This window comes from Ipomoea triloba, chromosome 4 (genome assembly GCF_003576645.1).
Source record: "Ipomoea triloba cultivar NCNSP0323 chromosome 4, ASM357664v1".
Classification (NCBI taxonomy): Eukaryota; Viridiplantae; Streptophyta; class Magnoliopsida; order Solanales; family Convolvulaceae; genus Ipomoea; species Ipomoea triloba.
In genome coordinates this window covers 29,420,397-29,438,989 of record NC_044919.1, presented here as the reverse complement: position 1 = coordinate 29,438,989, position 18,593 = coordinate 29,420,397, and the positions used below count along the sequence as shown (strand labels likewise).

Here is an 18,593-nt window from a genome sequence, read left to right as displayed (position 1 = left end):
TGAACTTTGAGTTAAAGAAACACCTGTATGGCTGTATAAATTTCCTCATATGCTGTAGTTAGTTGTTCAGTAACCAACAGAACACATCATTAAATTGAAAATTCGGTATTATAGAAGAGAAGATCAGGGCCACTGCTATAGAACATAGCTCTTACATCATTGTGGCAAAACCAGAACATGTAAGCAATTGCCATAGCGGGAGCCCTCCCCAATCCAGCTGTGCAATGTACATAAACTCCTCCTTTCTCTTCAGAAATGGCCCATTCCAATAACAAAACAGCTTTAGACAAACCGCTCCTCAAGGAATCTGGATCAAAATCTTTCGCCTGTAAGGACTGTAACTAAAGTGAGAATGTGGAATAATGCACGGGAAGGAAGAAAAACATGACATTAAGGGGTCGTCCAACCAGTCAGAACCACCATCGAGAAATCTTCCAAAACGGAACACGAGAATTTGATGAAGTCCAAATCCGCCGCCGTGAAGATGTACACATTTGAAGAAGATGAAACAGCCCATCCATCTAGCCAGGGGCTCGCCTCACCAACTTCCTCAACTCTCTGTTTGCCAACGGGAAGCCCAAACTCGCCGTTAAACCATCGCCGCAGCCTTCAACGTTGTGTTTCAACAAAACTCCCAAGGTCAACAATGGGGTGAAGAAGACCGTTCAATTCAACCCGTCTGTAATAGCCTGAGGTCAACAAACAACATAAAATGACCAAAAAGTCCTTATAATTCACGGTCCACAAACGGCACAAGTCACGGAGGACTAAAAGTGTCCAACGATTAAAAAGTGTGGCTAGAATCTGACTATTTTTGTTATAAGGGAATTAAATCTGGCAAACGCCTAATAAATCAAGGACCAAAAGTGAAATTAACTCAATTATAAATTTATAATCATTCAGGTACAAAAATCATACTTTATCAATTCAATTCTGGGGCTATAATTTAATATTTTTGTCGTTATTAAATTGTGAAATTAACGGAGAAAATACATATATATATATTGTTTTTAATTAACAACTTGCTATCGCCAGGAACCACAGGAACCAATTGGATGACAGAGCTCCCACCCTGTGATATTTCGGTATCATTAACGTAGCAAATTCTGAGCCACCATCTGGAATTGCGAATAAAATCTCTGAAATTTGCGGTGGGGAGGCAGATAAGTCCAAAGATTACGATGATTTGACCCTCAATCCATTTCCTAACCAACAACTATAGCGGCGATTAGCACATAGGGTTGGTTCGTTGGTTTCTCAAGAACAAAAATGGTTGGGTGTCTCATGGCTTCTCGTGGGTTCTCTCCTTGGCTTCTTCTCCCTCAAGAACAGGGCACGGGTAGGCTCTCCAAGGTATAAAGATCTGGTTTTGAATTTCTTACTGGTCTTGGGTAGTTTCTGAGTCCTGATTTCATCTCTGGTGTAGCTTGATTTAGATTTCCTATCTACAATTGCCTGTTTTTTTCCTCTATCTCTTTCTTCTGAGTGGTTGAGATGGGGATTTCTTGTGTAGTGCTTTGTTCGTTTCTCCTAGAATTGCCCTCTTCCCTGCAAGAGATACAATTACCATTTGTATAACAGTATAATTAAATTAGGTAAATTTTTTTCTTGATTGCTGGAGATTTGAGCTGCTATCTGCTAAATAGAATCATATCTATATGTTTTTTCGAATATGGAAGAATTTTTTTTGTGTGGCCAGAGAAACCGCGGCCAATCCAGAGTGTCTGGTATAGGACCAGCCTTGTGATCCGGTATAGGACCACAAGATTGCCCATGACCAACTCAAAACAAGAAGGCCAATAGGCCGTTCCCGTTTGGAGTCGAACTTGTAACTCAGTAGTTACCAAGTCAACAACCTGGATGAAGTTTAACAGTGGATATAATAGATTGGGTAATTTGAAAGTTGGTTTCATGTAACTGATTAGAATTGAATGCTGTAAGTAGTGCTGATATTGTACTTTTGCTAGAAGGTTCTTTATAGCAAGATGTGGATGCTTTTATATTGTACTATGTGTGATTTTACTGTTTTCTTCACTGCTTGGTTGGTGAAAATGGATGATTGTGCTAATTTGTGTCAGCTTTATTGAGAAATTTATGTGCCCTTTCAACTTTTCATTGAGGAGAAGTAATTTTCCAACTTGAAATGGCTTTAACCATACCAATACTCCGTATTGTAAGATTTTCCCTAATAATATATATTACGAGTATATATTATATATTAGGGCCTTAATTAAGTGGTGCAAGTTGACTAAGCTTATTAACCATACCAATACTCCATATCTCATGATTGCAATACTACTCCAAATGTGATACTTTTGCTGAAGTTCATTAGTCTCGTGCTTTGAACTTCCATCGGTTTGCTTCATGCACAATTACACTCCCATATGTGTGTCTACAATTATTATTCTTTTTGTTTATGTGTGCTCCTTTTCTTACAATGCTATTTTTTTCGATCTTTTTGTTAAAGGAGCATCTGTCTTTTGTTCCGAGTCCTGGAACGAACCAAGATATACTCAAGCCAAGTTCAGTTAACCTAAGGTTGCAGCAAAAAGAGGACTTGTGGAAAACCGTGTGTATGCTCTTGGATGCTAAACAGATTATCCAGATGAATACGTACAGTGGTAGGCCTCTAGTAGTTGATATTCAAGGTCCCTAGCTTTTAGCTTCTGGACATGTAGTTTCAATTGTTAGTTACTAAATCAATCAAGCTATTCCCGGAATATATGTTTATGTAAATGCATCGTGCTGAAATAGTTTTTTTTCCTTTTTACAGCTGACTCTCCTTCCAATTCAGTGCTCTTCAGCTTTGGGATTGCGGAACAATGCAGAAGGCACGAGAATGTTCTGAAGTACCTCATGTCTGGTTCAAGCGAAGTGGATTTGTCTACACTGCATGATGTAATGTGTCCACAAGCTTTGGCCATGCCTGAATCGCTATCTGCTTCTTCTTTGGCTGAGTCTCAGTCGTCCCTTATATACCCTAGTAGTTCATTCTCCCTCCAGATTCCCCCTTCGGATGTTGCAGGGTTCTTCGGCCATGACCTAGAAATTGCTCCCCTTTCTGATGGACGACTGTGTCCTAGTGAATCTACTACTTTGGTCGAGATGAAGGATATACTTTCTATAATTTCCGAGTATTACCAGTTGAAGAATTTGAACTCAATCAACAGTGGAAAGCAGTCATTGCTGGTTCCATACTTCGACAGGTATATTATGGTTATATCAAAATCTATGAATAAGAATATCAGGCTTCTTGGTTTTTTCTTTTTTTCACAATAAGAATTTCATGTTAGTTTGATCTGTATTTCCCGCTTCTCATGTTGCTATATCTTGTTTTTATTCATACACAATTCCAAACTGGTAATTTGCTTTGAATTCAGGAAAATGACCAGGGAAGCGAAGGCTAAACCTTCTACTCAGAAGCTTGAAAGGTAGGCAATACATACGCATTACGCCTTTACTTCAATTGGTTATTTGATTCAATCCTTTCTGTATGAAGATGCTTTGTTCTTACATATCGCTCTGTCTTGTAGTCCCGAGAGTTTGAAGTACAAGACATCACCGAAAAAGAAAAGCAACAAGAAACTGATCGACGAGAGAGATCTTTACAGGAACAACAATCTCCATGCCTGTGAAAGCCTCCTCTCCATAATGGTAGACAAGAAGCGACAGGGGAGAACAGCCATCAACTCGCTGAAGAAATCTGGCAGCGAACTTCCCAGGTTTCTCACCCAGTTCTCTGCTGTAATTGCTGGCACTGGCCTTGCTGTCCTTTTCTCCGTCGCCTGCAATCTAGCATGCGGGAGAGTGGCCTTCTCTGCACCCAAAATCTTCAACACTGGGTTAGGTCTTACTCTGGTTTGGCTTTCATGGGGCGTGAACAATCTAAGGGACACGGTTATCTCAATCAGTAAATGTTCGGGCAAGGTGGGCGCGAGAGAAGAGGAGATGATGAATAACCTGGACAAGAATGTGAAGGAGATTTATTTCAGGGCTGCAGCTTTCATGGCTGTCGCCGCTCTAAGGTTCATTTGACAGCAAGAACATCACCAAATGGATCAAGAACATGGAGATCTAAATGTACATTTCGCTCATAGAATGCTTCCTAGAATCTGTGAATGAAAGGTTCTAATCATAGTAGTAAAAGGATTCCTCAGGGTTTGTTTTAGGCCTAGGCACATTTTTCGTGTTGTAAATCAAACCTATTTCTAGTAAGCATCAAAGCCTAGGTTTTTTTTTGCAACTCTCTGCTTCCTAAGTACCAAAGAACCATGAAACTATGTATTCGACAATAAATAACACATACAAAACATCAGAAGAACAACAATAGATAAGAAACCAAAAAGATGAGAGTAAAATAGAAGCACTATTTATTCACTGATGCGTAGTAAAGTTGTTGAGCAATTGCTACTTCAAAGACCTATAAGAAAATGCTAAAAGGGATTAAAAACCTGAGTATGATGAATTTCACATCACCCTGCCTTGACATTAACCATAAATATATTTTTTGATCAGATGACGAGTACAAAACAAACCAAACACAGGATTGCAATGCGTAACGCTAGAATAGTTCTAGTTCTAGCCCCTCTCTCTCCGGACAAAAAGCATAGAGAAGCCTAAACTGCAATAGCATGTGCACCTCAGCTTATAACTTTGGAAACAACGCCAGCACCGACTGTCCTGCCACCTTCCCTCAAGGCAAATCTTTGACCTGTGAAACGAAAAGCATTAAGTTAGTGCTCATAGTATGTTACTATGTAATGAAGGAAATCAAAGAGTACTTGAACCAATTTATAACTGGATTTGCAACAAGTTAAGCCTACAAAACATGAAGTATTGTTCAAATCTTTCTAATACGGTAACATGTTCACCTTTTTCCAGTGGAACAGGAGAGATTAGCTCAAAAATAGCGGTTACATTATCCCCAGGCATGACCATCTTGACATCTTCTGGCAACTCCACTTTACCCGTGATGTCAGCTGTCCTCATGTAAAACTGAGGCCTATAGTTTGAGAAAAATGCAGTGTGGCGGCCACCTTCGTCCTTGGTGAGCACATATATCTCTGCCTCAAACCTCTTATATGTTTTCACTGTTCCAGGCTTTGCAATCACCTGAAGAAAGAAACACAAAAAATTAAGGAAACAGTGGAACTTTGTTTTATTTCAAAACCGTCAGTGCTAAGTAGAGTCAATGCAACTATATAGGACTCCTTTTTGGATGGGTTTGGATTGTGTAAGGGAAGGTCAAAGGGGTATTAATGAGTAAAATTTCACAGCATATTAGTCACAGCCTCACGGATGCCAAAAGAAAAGGAGAAAAAAATGCAAAATTGCAATATAAAACATGCCAGTATGCCACTAACCATTCCTCGCTGGATATCATCACGCTTTAAACCACGCAGTAGAAGACCAACATTGTCACCAGCCTTAAATAAAGTATTAAAAAAAACAGTAAGTTCTACATGCAAAATTTTGGTGTAAATAGATAATTGATCTCCTCCTTACTTGTCCATAATCCAAGATCTTCTTGAACATTTCAACACCAGTCACTGTACTTTTGAGATTTCCCTAGACACAAATACTCAATGTCATGAGAACTGAAAAATATGGCTATACAGTTTAAACATATAATGTATCCATCAATTCCACAAATCATGCTTATTTGAATTTAGTAAACAACAGAAATTAAATTCCAATTGAAGAGTTTAAGTAGCACAACCTAGGTAGAGAAAAGCAACCTAAACCACATCTATCAGTGCCATGTTCATCATAAACATATTACATATTTACATATGTAGATAATGGATCAAAGAAAAAATAGAAACTCCCTTTAAACAGAATTCCCAAAAGTTGGTTATCAAACCAATGATCTCTCACCTGCATCAGCCCCAAAATCTCCACATCTTCTCCCACCTTTATAGTTCCTTGCTCAACACGGCCAGTAGCCACTGTTCCACGTCCCTTCACAATCACAACAAACATCAATTTCATATAATAAGCATCTAAGCATTGACAGGGAAGTAATCACCTTTTAATAAGTGACAGATGTATCTCAGCCCAAAATACATATACCCTTAAGCAATTTAAATGTTACACCATCATCCTTTATTAAAAAAATAATAAAAAGTAAAAAAGAGAAACATAAAACTTTGCTGGTGCTGCTAACAGTAAGGATTATTACAGTAGGTAAAAGATATTGCTAACATCCCACTAATTTGCCAGTAAACAAAATAGAACAACTGAATTTGAAGTGGAGCATATCTTTAGAGCACCAAAATCCTGCTAAGCCAAAATAAAAGCTGAAAGGAAATTCAATGGATTCAAGAGAAATCACTGATGTAATTACCTGAATAGAGAAAACATCTTCAATTGGCATTAGGAATGGCTTATCAAGCACACGAACAGGATCCGGAATATATGCATCTACAGCATCCATTAACTTCAAAATAGCCTTCCTTCCAATTTCATCATTTGTACCCTGTAAAGCTGACAGAGCAGAACCTCGAATGATAGGGATTTCATCCCCAGGGAACTTGTAGAAACTAAGCAATTCTGCAAGATTATAAATTCGATGGAAGAAAATTAAAGTTTAATCCAATCTCAAGAGTACTTGTGTACATAAAAGAGCGTTAAGAACAATAGAAAAGAAAATTATTGGAAAGCCCAACTTACCACGGAGTTCCATTTCCACGAGTTCAAGTAGTTCTTCATCATCAACAGCATCAACTTTGTTCAAAAAGCACACAAGTGATGGTACACCAACCTGCATCATATAGAAAGGGGAGGTTTATGTAATGACCAAAAAGTGGAATTTTTTTTTATCCATGACTGTCCAGAAGTCACTAGAGATCACCTGGCGTGCAAGCAAAATATGCTCTTTCGTTTGGGGCATGGGTCCATCGGGTGCAGATACAACGAGAATGCCACCATCCATTTGGGCAGCTCCAGTAATCATGTTCTGCAAATCAATTAAAAACATTTGGTAAACATAGAAATACATAAACCTTCAGATTTTCAGAAGAATGCAAGTACTGAAAAAAGGATGACTACACAAACATTTTAAAGCCAAACAATATAAAGACCAAATTGTCTCACTTTAACATAATCAGCATGCCCTGGACAATCTACATGAGCATAGTGTCTCTTAGCAGTCTCATACTCCACATGAGCCTACACCATCCATTTCAAATGTTAAAAAGTGAAGGAAAAACGAGAACAAATAGGAAATACAATAAACATCCTTGCTTGGAAGGTGACAGTATTTAAAAAAAGTTAATGTAATTTAAACTAAATAGAGACCCAACCGTTGCAATAGTAATTCCTCTTTTTTTCTCTTCAGGTGCTTTATCAATTTCATCAAAGGCAACAGCTTTAGCCTTTCCTTCTTCAGCTAGGACCTGAAGAAGAAAAATGCTTCAAAAGCAAAACCTTAAAGTATACTATTTAGACTAAGACTATGCAAAATTAAAAAAGGAACCTTTGTAATTGCTGCAGTTAGTGTAGTCTTTCCATGATCAACATGCCCAATTGTTCCCACATTAACATGAGGCTTTCTGCAACCATACACATTTTTATATACACAACTAGTTAAAATTAACACTCACTTTCTTTCTCTCAAATTTCGTAATTTTAATTTTCCCACAACAGCAGAGCTCAATAGAAATCACTAGTAATTAGATTTTAAAAAGCATTCGGTACTAGATGAAAAAGAAGCAAAAGATGAAGTTAGAGCTCACGTTCGAGTAAAGGTAGCCATAGATCTCCACCAGGGGTTGGAAAACAAGGGAGTCTCATTTTGAGACGGCGATTCGGAGAGCGAGGGCTGAGCTAAAACCGATCCCCGGCAGCAGGCGTGGATTTGTGGAGATAGATAGAGCAAGCGCCTCGAGCTAGGGTTTCTGAATGCGACCGACGCCATTGCCAGATGAGCACGATGGGGTTTTCAGGGGTTTAGGACTCCAGCTACCCTATTGCTACGCTTCTCTCCCACTCCCCTTCAAGGGTTTTAGAAATCCCGGCATGGCTTCACGGAACGACGCCGTTTTATTGCTTTCAGTGGGCTGGGCCATTGGGCTTATCATGGGCTGGTTGATTAATTCCGACTAGTTCAGAAGCTCTTTTTTTTTTTTTTTTAATTAATTAATTTAATTTATTATTAAAGAATTTCAACTACGCCGTAATCTTCTCCCAAACTTCACCCTTGTGACTAATTGAGTTGTCTATGCAGATAATTATGCCATAATCTGTTTGTACATTATGCAACTCAGTAAGAACAATCTATTGACTTTTTTTAATTTAAGATCAGCAACGAACAAATTAAAATAACTTACGTCATTTAATCATTTTTCACTTGAGATCACAACATAAATTGTAATCGAACGACATAATTGTAGTTCTCCTAGATAAAATGTTACAAATTCGAATATCAAATCTCAATGAGGATATTAACAGATTTTACGTTATGTAAATAATATTCAACAAACATGCCAATTATGTGGCGTATTATCCAGTAACTCAAAAAAGGTATTTTGCGTATAGACGGTGGAAGAATAACGGCGTTAAAGTTGTCTGAACTCTACCCTAACTCTTCAACTGACGTCGTGGTGTCCTCCGCCAGCAGTTCTCTTCGATCGTCCAGTCCACACATTACTTTTTTTTTTTTTTTTTTTTTCTTGATCTTGTTCTCCACTCTTGGCATCTATTCTAGAGTGTCGCCATCTCCAAACTCTACCTTCAATCTTAATTTTAGTCCTTTTGGGATTCAGATTTATCCCCAAAGTCCAATTCCCTGTTCATTTCTTTTTTAAAAACGAAGCTTTTTTTTTTCCTCCTCCTTTCAGTGCAGAATAGGATTTTTCATATTTATGTTCTTCTTTTTTCTCACGTGGAGAGATTTTCATATTAAAGTTTGTGTGCCTTGGGGTTTAGGGTTATCGTTATAGGATTTTATAGTTTTATTTGAGCTATTGAAAGATGGCTCCTTGGGGTGGGGTAACCTGCTGTTTGAGTGCGGCTGCTCTTTATCTTCTTGGGAGGAGCAGTGGAAGGTTTGTTGAGTTTAACTTTGTTTTGGATTGGTTTGGTTTGAGTAAATTAGCTTAATGTTGTTGACTAATTTGTGGTTGAATGCCTGCAACCTTGCAGGGATGCAGAGGCCTTGAAATCTGTTACCAGAGTGAATCATTTGAAGGATTTGGGTAGGCATGGAGTTCAATTATTTAAGCTTTCCTTTCTTGCTGTTTCCATACCAAAGTTGCCTGATATGTGATAATGTGTTATTTAAATTGTTATAGAATGAAGTATTTTTAGTTCTTTATGTGTTGTAATTTTGGACTGGAGATTGTCAAAAGAACGCGTTCTCAACATATAGTAGAATTTATAATTAAGTTCAAACAGTGTTTGGATTCAGAGGTTTTAAGGGTCCTTGCATTTGCAATCTGTTGGGAAATGTGAATGATCTTTTCTAATGGCATAATTGGAGTCTAAGGTCCTAGAAGTTCTAATTTGATTTTGCATTCAGTAATTGATTCTGTTGCTTTGGTTGTAGCGCAATTGTTAGATACTGCTTCCAAGGTCTTGCCTTTTGTTGTCACAATATCTGGAAGGGTTGGTTCAGATACGCCAATTAGCTGCCAATACAGTGGCTTACGTGGAGTAATTCTCGAAGAAACGGTATGAGAAGTTTTGTTTTCAAAGTGATATGGTTGTGATTATTTGAGTTGGTGGATATGTGGAATGCAATTGCTTTGATGTCTTTGCAGGCCGAGCAACATTTTCTTAAACACAATGATGCTGGTTCATGGATACAGGATTCTGCCTTAATGCTTTCTATGTGTAAAGAAGTTCCTTGGTATTTGGTGAGGTTTTATTACCCCTTTCTTATCTTATTACTTAGTTTCACACTATTTCTAGAGCTATCTCAATTCAGAAAGACAAGAACTGTAAAGAAAATATTTTGAAGCCTTTGTTGGTTACTCTGAAAGTTGAGGCACGTTTTGTTTTCTGAGGTGCATTTTTTTTTTGGACTAGGATGATGGCACAGGACGTGCGTTTGTAGTTGGCGGCCGAGGTGCCACGGGTTTGGTATTGACTGTTGGGAGTGAAGTGTTTGAAGAAGCGGGGCGATCCATTGGACGGGGAATGCTAGATTATCTTCAAGGTCTTAAGGTCTCTGTCAATTATCACCTCTCCTTTATTATCTGCATATGCATGCCATAATCAAGTTCATCGTTGAGCCTAATGTCAATTATTGCTCTATTATTGTTAGCACATGCCAAAATACCAAATTGGCTTTACCACAATGCTATTAGCGAAAGCTTTTCCAGCTGTAGTCCTGGGACCTTAGGTGTATCATAGTTTTCCTCTAACAAATCTAAATATCCTCATTGCATCCCAAGTTCAAGATTACTAACACAGAATGTCTACATGAGTATTCTTTTACTTAACATTCATTACCCGATGCTTCTTTTTCAAGATGCTTGGCGTGAAGAGAGTTGAACGTGTACTTCCCGTTGGCACACCCTTGACAGTTATTGGTGAGGTATGTTTGCTGCAACTGTAGATAAGCCAACTTGATTCAATTTTGTTGTGATTGCTTTATTCGAGTGTATTTTATAGTAAAATATTGATTGAGTGTGCTGCTTGGTGTAGAGCCTATACTTTATTATTTATCTGCATTTTTTTCAGTTGGAGGTTTTTGATAGTTGGTTGAGTTAATATATACAAAATTTATTTTATCAGGCCGTTAAGGATGACATAGGGACAGTTCGGATCCAGCGACCTCATAAAGGCCCATTTTATGTCTCTCGTAAAACTATTGACCAGCTTATTATGAATCTTGGGAAATGGGCGAGGTAAACATGCTTTACAATTATAGTTTCACAATTTACTAATTACTTGTATATATGTTTAAGTTGTTAACTATCCTTGAAAAGTTCCTTACATAATAATCAAGTATTTAAATATTTCAGGCTCTCTCTCATGCACTTGTACACACACTGCTCGAATATCTGTTAATAAGTGTTTTCCTTCTTTTCAGGTGGTACAAATATGCTTCAATGGGATTTACCGTTGTTGGTGTTTATCTGCTTGTAAAACATGCTTTCCAGTACATTATGGAAAGAAGGCGCCACTGGGAACTGCGTAAGAGGTATAATGTAATGTAATTTTGAGGATTTTTATTAAGTGCGACATTTTCTTCTATGTTATTCCATGTTTAAGATTAAGTGCAGTCTAATTACACTATATTTCCAATACATTAATGGAAAACCCATTGTCGATTTGTCGATGTAGAGTTCTTGCTGCTGCAGCTAAAAAATCTGGACAAGAAGATGAAGGTAGCTCGTTGGCTTTTTCAGCATTCTACTTTATTGTTGTTCCTAGACGGTTTTCATGTTCAAATTTTACATCTTCCACATTCCTTTATGTTTCTAGGTTCGAGCATAAAAGAGGAAAACGGAGCAGATAGTAAAAAGGACCGGTTAATGCCAGATTTATGTGTAATATGCCTGGAGCAGGAATACAATACAGTTTTTGTCCAGTACGACCCGACCCTAATACAAAACAAAATCTTCGATTTGCTTATCACTGCATCTCGGTACTAATGCATTCACGGTTTTTGATTCAGGTGTGGGCATATGTGCTGTTGCATGGCGTGCTCGTCGCACTTGACAAACTGCCCTCTTTGCCGGAGACGGATTGAGCAGGTAGTCCGGACCTTTCGTCACTAAACTCTAAACACGATTAATCTTTTTTCCCTGCCCTTAATACGAGACATACATAACCTGGATGGTTCGCATCTGAGGCCGCCTAAGATGCACTACCATGACAATGATACAGCTTTTGTCGAAACCGAAATTGTGCCCTCCAATTATGGTCATTCATGCATCATGTATGCTTCAGTGAAATGAGCAGACTGAGAATGAGTTGTGGGCGAATTTTTTCTTGAACTTCATTCATGACCTGTAAATAGCACTGACCTGAAATGGTTTCTAGCTTTGCATTGTTTTTGCACATTTCTCATGTTGTCACTAACTGTATTATGTAGGTTATGTTCTGCTATTTGAGTAATCAAGAAAATTATGTTCAGGCTTCCTATAGTGTTTTGAAGTGAGGATTATTCAGCTTTGGTTTATTGGTTATGTTATTGAAAGCAATTGGCTTTTCCAGCTCTTCATTCTCTAGTTTCTTTTCACCATTCTCCGTTGTTTGCTTTCAAATTAGAAAAATGTAGGGCTTTTTCCACTTTTGGTCCCTCGAAGGCATTTCCACTTTCTGCAAGTGTCCTATCTTTTACTATCAGAGCAAGCTCAACCGTTTGGATTTTTGCTTTGATTTTTTTCAAATCCAACAAGGAAATAGAGGAATGAGAGAGAAAAAAAAATAGAAAAAAGCCAAATAAATCCTTCAACTTTACATAAAAGTTCAATTAAGTCCATAAATTTTTACAAAAGTACAATTAAATACTTCAACTTATTAAAATAAGTTAAGTACATCCAATTTACTGGTAGCCTAATATTGACTGCTGTTAATCACCCCTAGATGTTATTGACCACCGTCAATTATGATTGACTATTGTTGTTGAACTGAAAAGAATACTGAAGACCGGCGAACGACCTCGACCGCTTTCTTCGAACCGTCACTGGTCGCCTTCTCTTGGCAATCCACTGTTTGCCTTTTCCGATTTCATCGGAATTAATTTTGGAGTTGGTCGGAATGTAGCCGGAGTTAGTCGGAATACCGCTGGAACCCTAGTGACCTATTATAACACCAAAATAACATATTGATAGACTTAATTACAAAAGCTTTAAAATCTAATTGACTTTTTGAGTAAAGTTTAGAGATTTATTAAACTCTTTTCCCCCCTCTTAAAAAAAAAGGTAATCAAGATGACCATTCAGTTGGCGAGCATGTGAGCACCGCGCACCAATTAAATTAGTTTTTTTTTCTTTTTCTTTTTTGTTTTTTTAAAGAACTTCATCATCTCCCTCTGTCTCATCTTACAAAAATTTGGCAAAATTGTGTAAAAAAATTCCTTGAGGATGTTCTTAGTCTTTCAACTTCGAATTTTTCATACTTATGGCCATGCATTCTGGCGAATTTTTTTGACTAAATACATGTCTACATACTGTTTAAGTGATGTTTGGCAAGAAAACTTGTGAGGTAATAAATTTAAAGAAATGATCTAATAATAGAAAATTCTGGGTAGTGCATTAAGCTATATGATGATAAGATTATTCTTTGAATGTACTTTTAAGTAACTATGATACAACTCTGGAATCCGATGCCCGCAGCGTCGTCACCCAATTATACGTCAGAAGTGCTGAACTAATACCCCTTTCTGTTCTGTTCTGTTCTTGCAGCATCCATATTTAGCAAATCTGATGTACACACCTGTGTTCACTTTAGATGTATTTATTAATCTTTCCACGAGAAACCTAAGGTCACTAACTACCAAAGATAAAATAGTCGTGTATAATAGCCTATATAGGATATGTAAATCGTATTAGAAAGAGTTTATCTGTTTATGCACCAAATTCAACTAAAAATGTATTGGTAAAGATTAAGCTCGTTGGGACAATTTAAGATAAATTGGTCAGATAGTCCCATGGGAGCATTTATTACTTTTCTTGGTTTGCACCAATTAGCTATGGACAATCTAGGCTAATTTGAGCCGATTAGCTGTAGACAGCTTATACTAGTTTACCTCCTTTAGTTTTCTGTCGCTAAGATTACAAAGTAAACTTGGTTAGATATGGACAATCTAAGTTGATCGAGTCACTATTGGCAACCTAAGCTGGTTTATGTCATTTAAAATATCTGTTAGGGTCACAAGACAAGTAACACTTACACAATTACAATAATGATTGTTCTGTAAATCAAATAAAACCTCATGACTTTCTAATCTAGAGTATATTTCACGCACTCACCTATATATCCCTATTTAATAATTCTTGTGAGGAATTCAAGAAAGTTGGGAATATGATCCCTAATCCATTTCACAACTTGCTTATCAAAATTAAAGATTAATCTCCTAGTGGCTAAATGAAACCGGCCATCTTTCACCTTTACCTATGGCCTATGGGAATAATGGCTGGAAATTCTGCCCCCCATTCATACGTGAAGAACGTGTTTAAGCAACTAAATTCCCTTTAATCCCATCATATTTATTTGCCTCTACTGCACCAGTTTCTTCTTCCCCATCATATCCCCTCTGCTTCCCAGTTCCCAATAATGGCGAGAAACCAATCTCCAGATAGTATCGCAGTAGCCTACAACCATAATAACAAAGAAAAAGCTTCAAAAAAAGTGACCATGGCGGATTATCTCCATCCTAGCAAAGAGAAAGGCGGCGGCGGCGGCCACCACGAAGCTAATAAGTTCTCTGAGTTTATTAACCGCGTTAGGGATAAAAGAACCAGAACCCCCAACACGGTCCAAGGCGGCGATGGCGGTGGCAAAACCCGACCCGCGGCGGTGATGAGAAGAGATAGCTTTAATGACAGGGTTTCTAATTTCATCCATACCGCCATGCACAAGATCAGGAGGACTTCGTCTAACGTCGGCGCTGATGATCATGGTAACCCAAATTAAACACTGCATCTCATCATCTTTCAACAATTCCCCTCTTCCACTACTGTGTACTGTACTCTACTGCCATAGAGTTCATCAAATAAATTTATAAAACACAAAATTTCAAACTCGATCGATCTTGTACTTAAATTATTACAAGAAAGCTTGCAACTACTGTATCCTTGAAATAACTCTAACCAGCAAAACAACGCTTGAAAATAAGTTGTTTATAGTTGAACCACTGATTCATAAAAAAATATTTTGTCGGATAAAAATTAAGTTCAAATGAAGAAATCTTTTGTCATCTTTAAAATTTTACCCCCTACATAAATATAAATTTAGCAGAAGGAATGATCACGGATCAACTTTCCCCGTAAGAAACTCCGTAGTTAGCGAAATGTTATCACGGTTTGCATATGTGGTTGGGACGAAGACATTCTCTAAGGAACACAGCCGTTTGAGTTTTTTGTCCTGAGAATCTATGCCACCAATATTAAATTGCATGCATAGTTTGCTTAAGTAGTGCCACATGCACTAACATAGATTGTACCATCCACAATGAATAATAATTTGTGCCATCTAATATTAAAATTATATATTTATCGATTATATAAATAATGTTACTACATGCAATTTTTTTTTTAAATATCTACATAGTACAATAAACTAATAATTTGAATTCTTCATGAATATATAGTGTTATTCAAGATCCGTTGAAGAAACTCCTTATTTATAGTGTAACACGAAGAACATATGTTGCGTTCCTCATTGATAGGTCTGATTGGGCAACACAGCACGTGTCGGCCATTGGTGTGACATATGTAGCAATAGTGGAAGTAATTATTGTTATATTATTTGTTCCTAGTGATAAGTTTTTCTACCCTAAAAAATTAGGACACTCTTAAATTTAGTTAACTTTCAGATTATTAATTAGAGTAATTCTACATGTACTCCCAATTTCTATCTCCATTCTCTACTTCCTATGATTTGGCATGTTTTGATTAATCAATTTAATAAGGGGCCATGGCATTTATTCATTTTTTTTCTCCCTCCAATAAAATTTGAACACAAGTAGGAATAAAAATTTGGAGTAAGTTTTTAGGGGTACATGAAGTATTTTTCTATTAATTATTATATTAGTAAATGGGTCCTATATATAACCCTATCAATGGGTCCTAGGACCCTATCAATTACAATTGTTTATATTATACATCATTATACTCAATACTGTGAGAATTAATGATGATCAACATCTTAACCAATCTATATATGTGTGTTGTTAAATTTGGTTTGGTCTTCTTCATCAATCAACTTCAACTTGATAAATAAAACCAAAAACATGATAATTGAGATGCTTGACAATGATGGAGGGGAATTAGCAGCCTCTACTGCACTAATGTGACCAAATAGTCAATATACTCATATATACTTTAATTTATTAATTATATTTTAATCCACAACTTTACACAATTCACAGAATCACAGGTTCCCCCACTGTCCCACACCAATGCAACTTTTCGTTTCCTAATTAATTAATTAAATACGTAGTAATTCTTTTTATGAAACCATGTGTATAAAATATTTCTTCATATAGTCTATTAATTATAACACCATCAATAAAATGTAGTCAATTTAATGGATGGTTTTTTTTTAGTTCAAACTTGTCCCTGTATTTTTATAATTTTATCATCTCAAGAAACTACTTAATTAATAATTGATTGTTACAAGGCAAGCTCCCGAGTAAATTGATACGCTTATGCTCTCCCATGTCTCAGTCATATAGGGATTGTGAAGGAAAGTCTTTTGTATGAGAGTATTAGTATCTTACGAGTCACTCCTACAAGAAAGTAGAATTTTCACATTACAAAAATTAAATATTTGATCAAATATTTTCACTTCTAGATCTTGCAAATGTCATGGTTAAGCCGTCGTGGACGTGACGGCTAATTAATTTTATATATTCAACGTGGCAAGTGACGGTCATGGAAGGATGGCTACGTGGTGGAGTTTAGTGTTATATATTATTCTAACTTTTGACAAATTAATCAGTCTTGTTTTTAGGCAAACTGCAAAGACTATCCATGTGAAGCCAAGTAGCCAACACATGCATGCATTAATCTCTTTTAATTTGTTTTCATGATTTTGAGTTTGGTGAGGATGGTAAACTATGTAGGACGTCATTATATATTGTGGTATCCCGCACACCCAACTACATGGTCCATGCCAGTTGCTACATGCAACTAACATGTAATTATTATTAACATTTTAATGATGTTGATGTTTATTGACTTACCGTCTCAACATAAATTGTACGTACGATAAGTTAAGCATGAAATTATCATAGATGGGATAATGACGACGATATAAATAATGAAAGAAGTAAAGGGCTCTTGATCATTCACGGTGAATCAAATACAATGTGTATCAAGTATAGCCGAATTTATCCGATCTAGTTGTTATAGAAAGGCTAATAGACTATAGATGTGTGTCCAATGACGATTCACCTCATAATCGCGGTTGGTAACAAAATTATAGGGTAATTGTAACAGATTTCACACGTCCTTAATTAAGACTAGTAGTTAGGTATGCGGGGTGTCCAGAGCAAGGTTGAATTAGATACATTGAATTAACAGATTTCCACTTAGCTTGTATTTAAAAAATAGGGCGAGCTAGTTTGGGTGCGCTATTTTGCTGTAACCATGATTAAAAATCTTGTAATATTCCGGGACACAATCATTACTCAATAATACTCAATTATGTGCTGTTGTGAAATCAGCACCGTCGATCCATGCCATCTGTTCACCCCATCCATTTCAAAATTGTTTTCAATTTTCTTTTTCTACTGTACATATTTAGTTAGGGGGTGTATTTAATCATGACTTTCATAGAATTTTAAAGATTTTTATGAACTTTAAAAGTTTGGAGGTATTCAATTCAAATTTTTAGAGAGTATTTAAAAGTTATGCAGTATTCGATCAAGATTTTTAAAGAGTTTTTTAAAAGTGATGTAGTATTCAATTAAAACTTTTAAAGAATCTTTAAAAGTCATATGGTATTCAAAAAGTTATGAATCTGTAATGACTTTTTAATTTTAGAACTTCTGTAGACTTTTATATACTTTTCCTTCTCAAATATAAATAGCTAGTAATGTCAAAGCGGGCCGGCCCGCCAGGCCCGCGGGTTAGGATTCATACAACCCTAACCCGCCCCGCGCGGGGTCGCGGCCCCGCGGTCCAGCCCGCGGGCGTTTTTATTTATTTATTTTTTTTTTTGCTTCAAAGTTTTAAAAAACTAAATAGAGTCTAAAAATACTAACATTACATATTTGCAATCCAACTTTATAGGTTAATAAAACTTAATATTAATTCAAAGTTTAAAAAAATAAGTCTACAAATAATATTAATTTTTTTGTGTTTAATAATTTTAAAAATTAAATTTTATAATATATATATATATATATATATATATATNTATTAACATTTTAATGATGTTGATGTTTATTGACTTACCGTCTCAACATAAATTGTACGTACGATAAGTTAAGCATGAAATTATCATAGATGGGATAATGACGACGATATAAATAATGAAAGAAGTAAAGGGCTCTTGATCATTCACGGTGAATCAAATACAATGTGTATCAAGTATAGCCGAATTTATCCGATCTAGTTGTTATAGAAAGGCTAATAGACTATAGATGTGTGTCCAATGACGATTCACCTCATAATCGCGGTTGGTAACAAAATTATAGGGTAATTGTAACAGATTTCACACGTCCTTAATTAAGACTAGTAGTTAGGTATGCGGGGTGTCCAGAGCAAGGTTGAATTAGATACATTGAATTAACAGATTTCCACTTAGCTTGTATTTAAAAAATAGGGCGAGCTAGTTTGGGTGCGCTATTTTGCTGTAACCATGATTAAAAATCTTGTAATATTCCGGGACACAATCATTACTCAATAATACTCAATTATGTGCTGTTGTGAAATCAGCACCGTCGATCCATGCCATCTGTTCACCCC

At 36.6% G+C, this 18,593-nt stretch overlaps 3 protein-coding genes across 4 annotated transcripts; 2 read left to right on the top strand and 1 right to left on the bottom strand.

Moving 5' to 3' along the window:
- The first annotated feature begins 1,037 nt into the window (after positions 1-1,037).
- LOC116015541 lies at positions 1,038-4,238 on the top strand. Of its 2 annotated transcripts, none has more exons than XM_031255640.1 (5): positions 1,038-1,353; positions 2,468-2,648; positions 2,774-3,206; positions 3,381-3,431; positions 3,534-4,238. In XM_031255640.1, the coding sequence occupies exons 1-5, from the start codon at positions 1,270-1,272 to the stop codon at positions 4,033-4,035; spliced, it is 1,251 nt and encodes a 416-aa protein (XP_031111500.1). In that variant the 5' UTR covers positions 1,038-1,269; the 3' UTR covers positions 4,036-4,238. The 2 variants fall into 2 exon arrangements, with proteins under 2 accessions (XP_031111500.1, XP_031111501.1); XM_031255641.1 differs by having other exon boundaries at positions 1,041-1,353; positions 2,468-2,621.
- A 115-nt stretch (positions 4,239-4,353) lies between these two features.
- On the bottom strand, positions 4,354-7,997 carry LOC116015540 (elongation factor Tu, mitochondrial). Its single transcript, XM_031255639.1, has 12 exons — positions 7,737-7,997; positions 7,478-7,553; positions 7,305-7,397; positions 7,096-7,170; positions 6,854-6,958; positions 6,673-6,763; positions 6,347-6,552; positions 5,878-5,961; positions 5,506-5,568; positions 5,364-5,426; positions 4,872-5,112; positions 4,354-4,711 (listed from the first exon to the last, which is right to left on the bottom strand). The coding sequence occupies exons 1-12, from the start codon at positions 7,916-7,918 to the stop codon at positions 4,641-4,643; spliced, it is 1,350 nt and encodes a 449-aa protein (XP_031111499.1). The 5' UTR covers positions 7,919-7,997; the 3' UTR covers positions 4,354-4,640.
- A 642-nt stretch (positions 7,998-8,639) lies between these two features.
- Positions 8,640-12,151, top strand: LOC116014950 (E3 ubiquitin-protein ligase SP1). Its single transcript, XM_031254925.1, has 11 exons — positions 8,640-9,047; positions 9,145-9,197; positions 9,548-9,672; positions 9,762-9,857; positions 10,030-10,167; positions 10,475-10,540; positions 10,741-10,853; positions 11,039-11,149; positions 11,293-11,336; positions 11,434-11,539; positions 11,627-12,151. Exons 1-11 carry the CDS (start codon positions 8,974-8,976, stop codon positions 11,727-11,729), a joined length of 1,029 nt encoding a protein of 342 aa, XP_031110785.1. The 5' UTR covers positions 8,640-8,973; the 3' UTR covers positions 11,730-12,151.
- The last annotated feature ends 6,442 nt before the right edge of the window (positions 12,152-18,593 follow it).

What these genes read in the sequence shown, in the direction of transcription:
- LOC116015541 (XM_031255640.1), top strand. Translation starts at nt 1,270, where the DNA reads ATGGTTGGGTGTCTCATGGCTTCTCGTGGGTTCTCTCCTTGGCTTCTT. An exon ending in GCACGGGTAGGCTCTCCAAG is followed by an intron (nt 1,354 to 2,467) that starts GTATAAAGATCT and finishes TTTTTGTTAAAG; the next exon opens with GAGCATCTGTCTTTTGTTCC. An exon ending in TCTAGTAGTTGATATTCAAG is followed by an intron (nt 2,649 to 2,773) that starts GTCCCTAGCTTT and finishes TCCTTTTTACAG; the next exon opens with CTGACTCTCCTTCCAATTCA.
- LOC116014950 (XM_031254925.1), top strand. Translation starts at nt 8,974, where the DNA reads ATGGCTCCTTGGGGTGGGGTAACCTGCTGTTTGAGTGCGGCTGCTCTT. An exon ending in CTTGGGAGGAGCAGTGGAAG is followed by an intron (nt 9,048 to 9,144) that starts GTTTGTTGAGTT and finishes GCAACCTTGCAG; the next exon opens with GGATGCAGAGGCCTTGAAAT. An exon ending in GAGTAATTCTCGAAGAAACG is followed by an intron (nt 9,673 to 9,761) that starts GTATGAGAAGTT and finishes ATGTCTTTGCAG; the next exon opens with GCCGAGCAACATTTTCTTAA.
- LOC116015540 (XM_031255639.1), bottom strand. Translation starts at nt 7,918, where the DNA reads ATGGCGTCGGTCGCATTCAGAAACCCTAGCTCGAGGCGCTTGCTCTAT. An exon ending in CGTGGAAATGGAACTCCGTG is followed by an intron (nt 6,553 to 6,672) that starts GTAAGTTGGGCT and finishes ATAATCTTGCAG; the next exon opens with AATTGCTTAGTTTCTACAAG. An exon ending in AGATTTTGGGGCTGATGCAG is followed by an intron (nt 5,569 to 5,877) that starts GTGAGAGATCAT and finishes ATTTGTGTCTAG; the next exon opens with GGAAATCTCAAAAGTACAGT.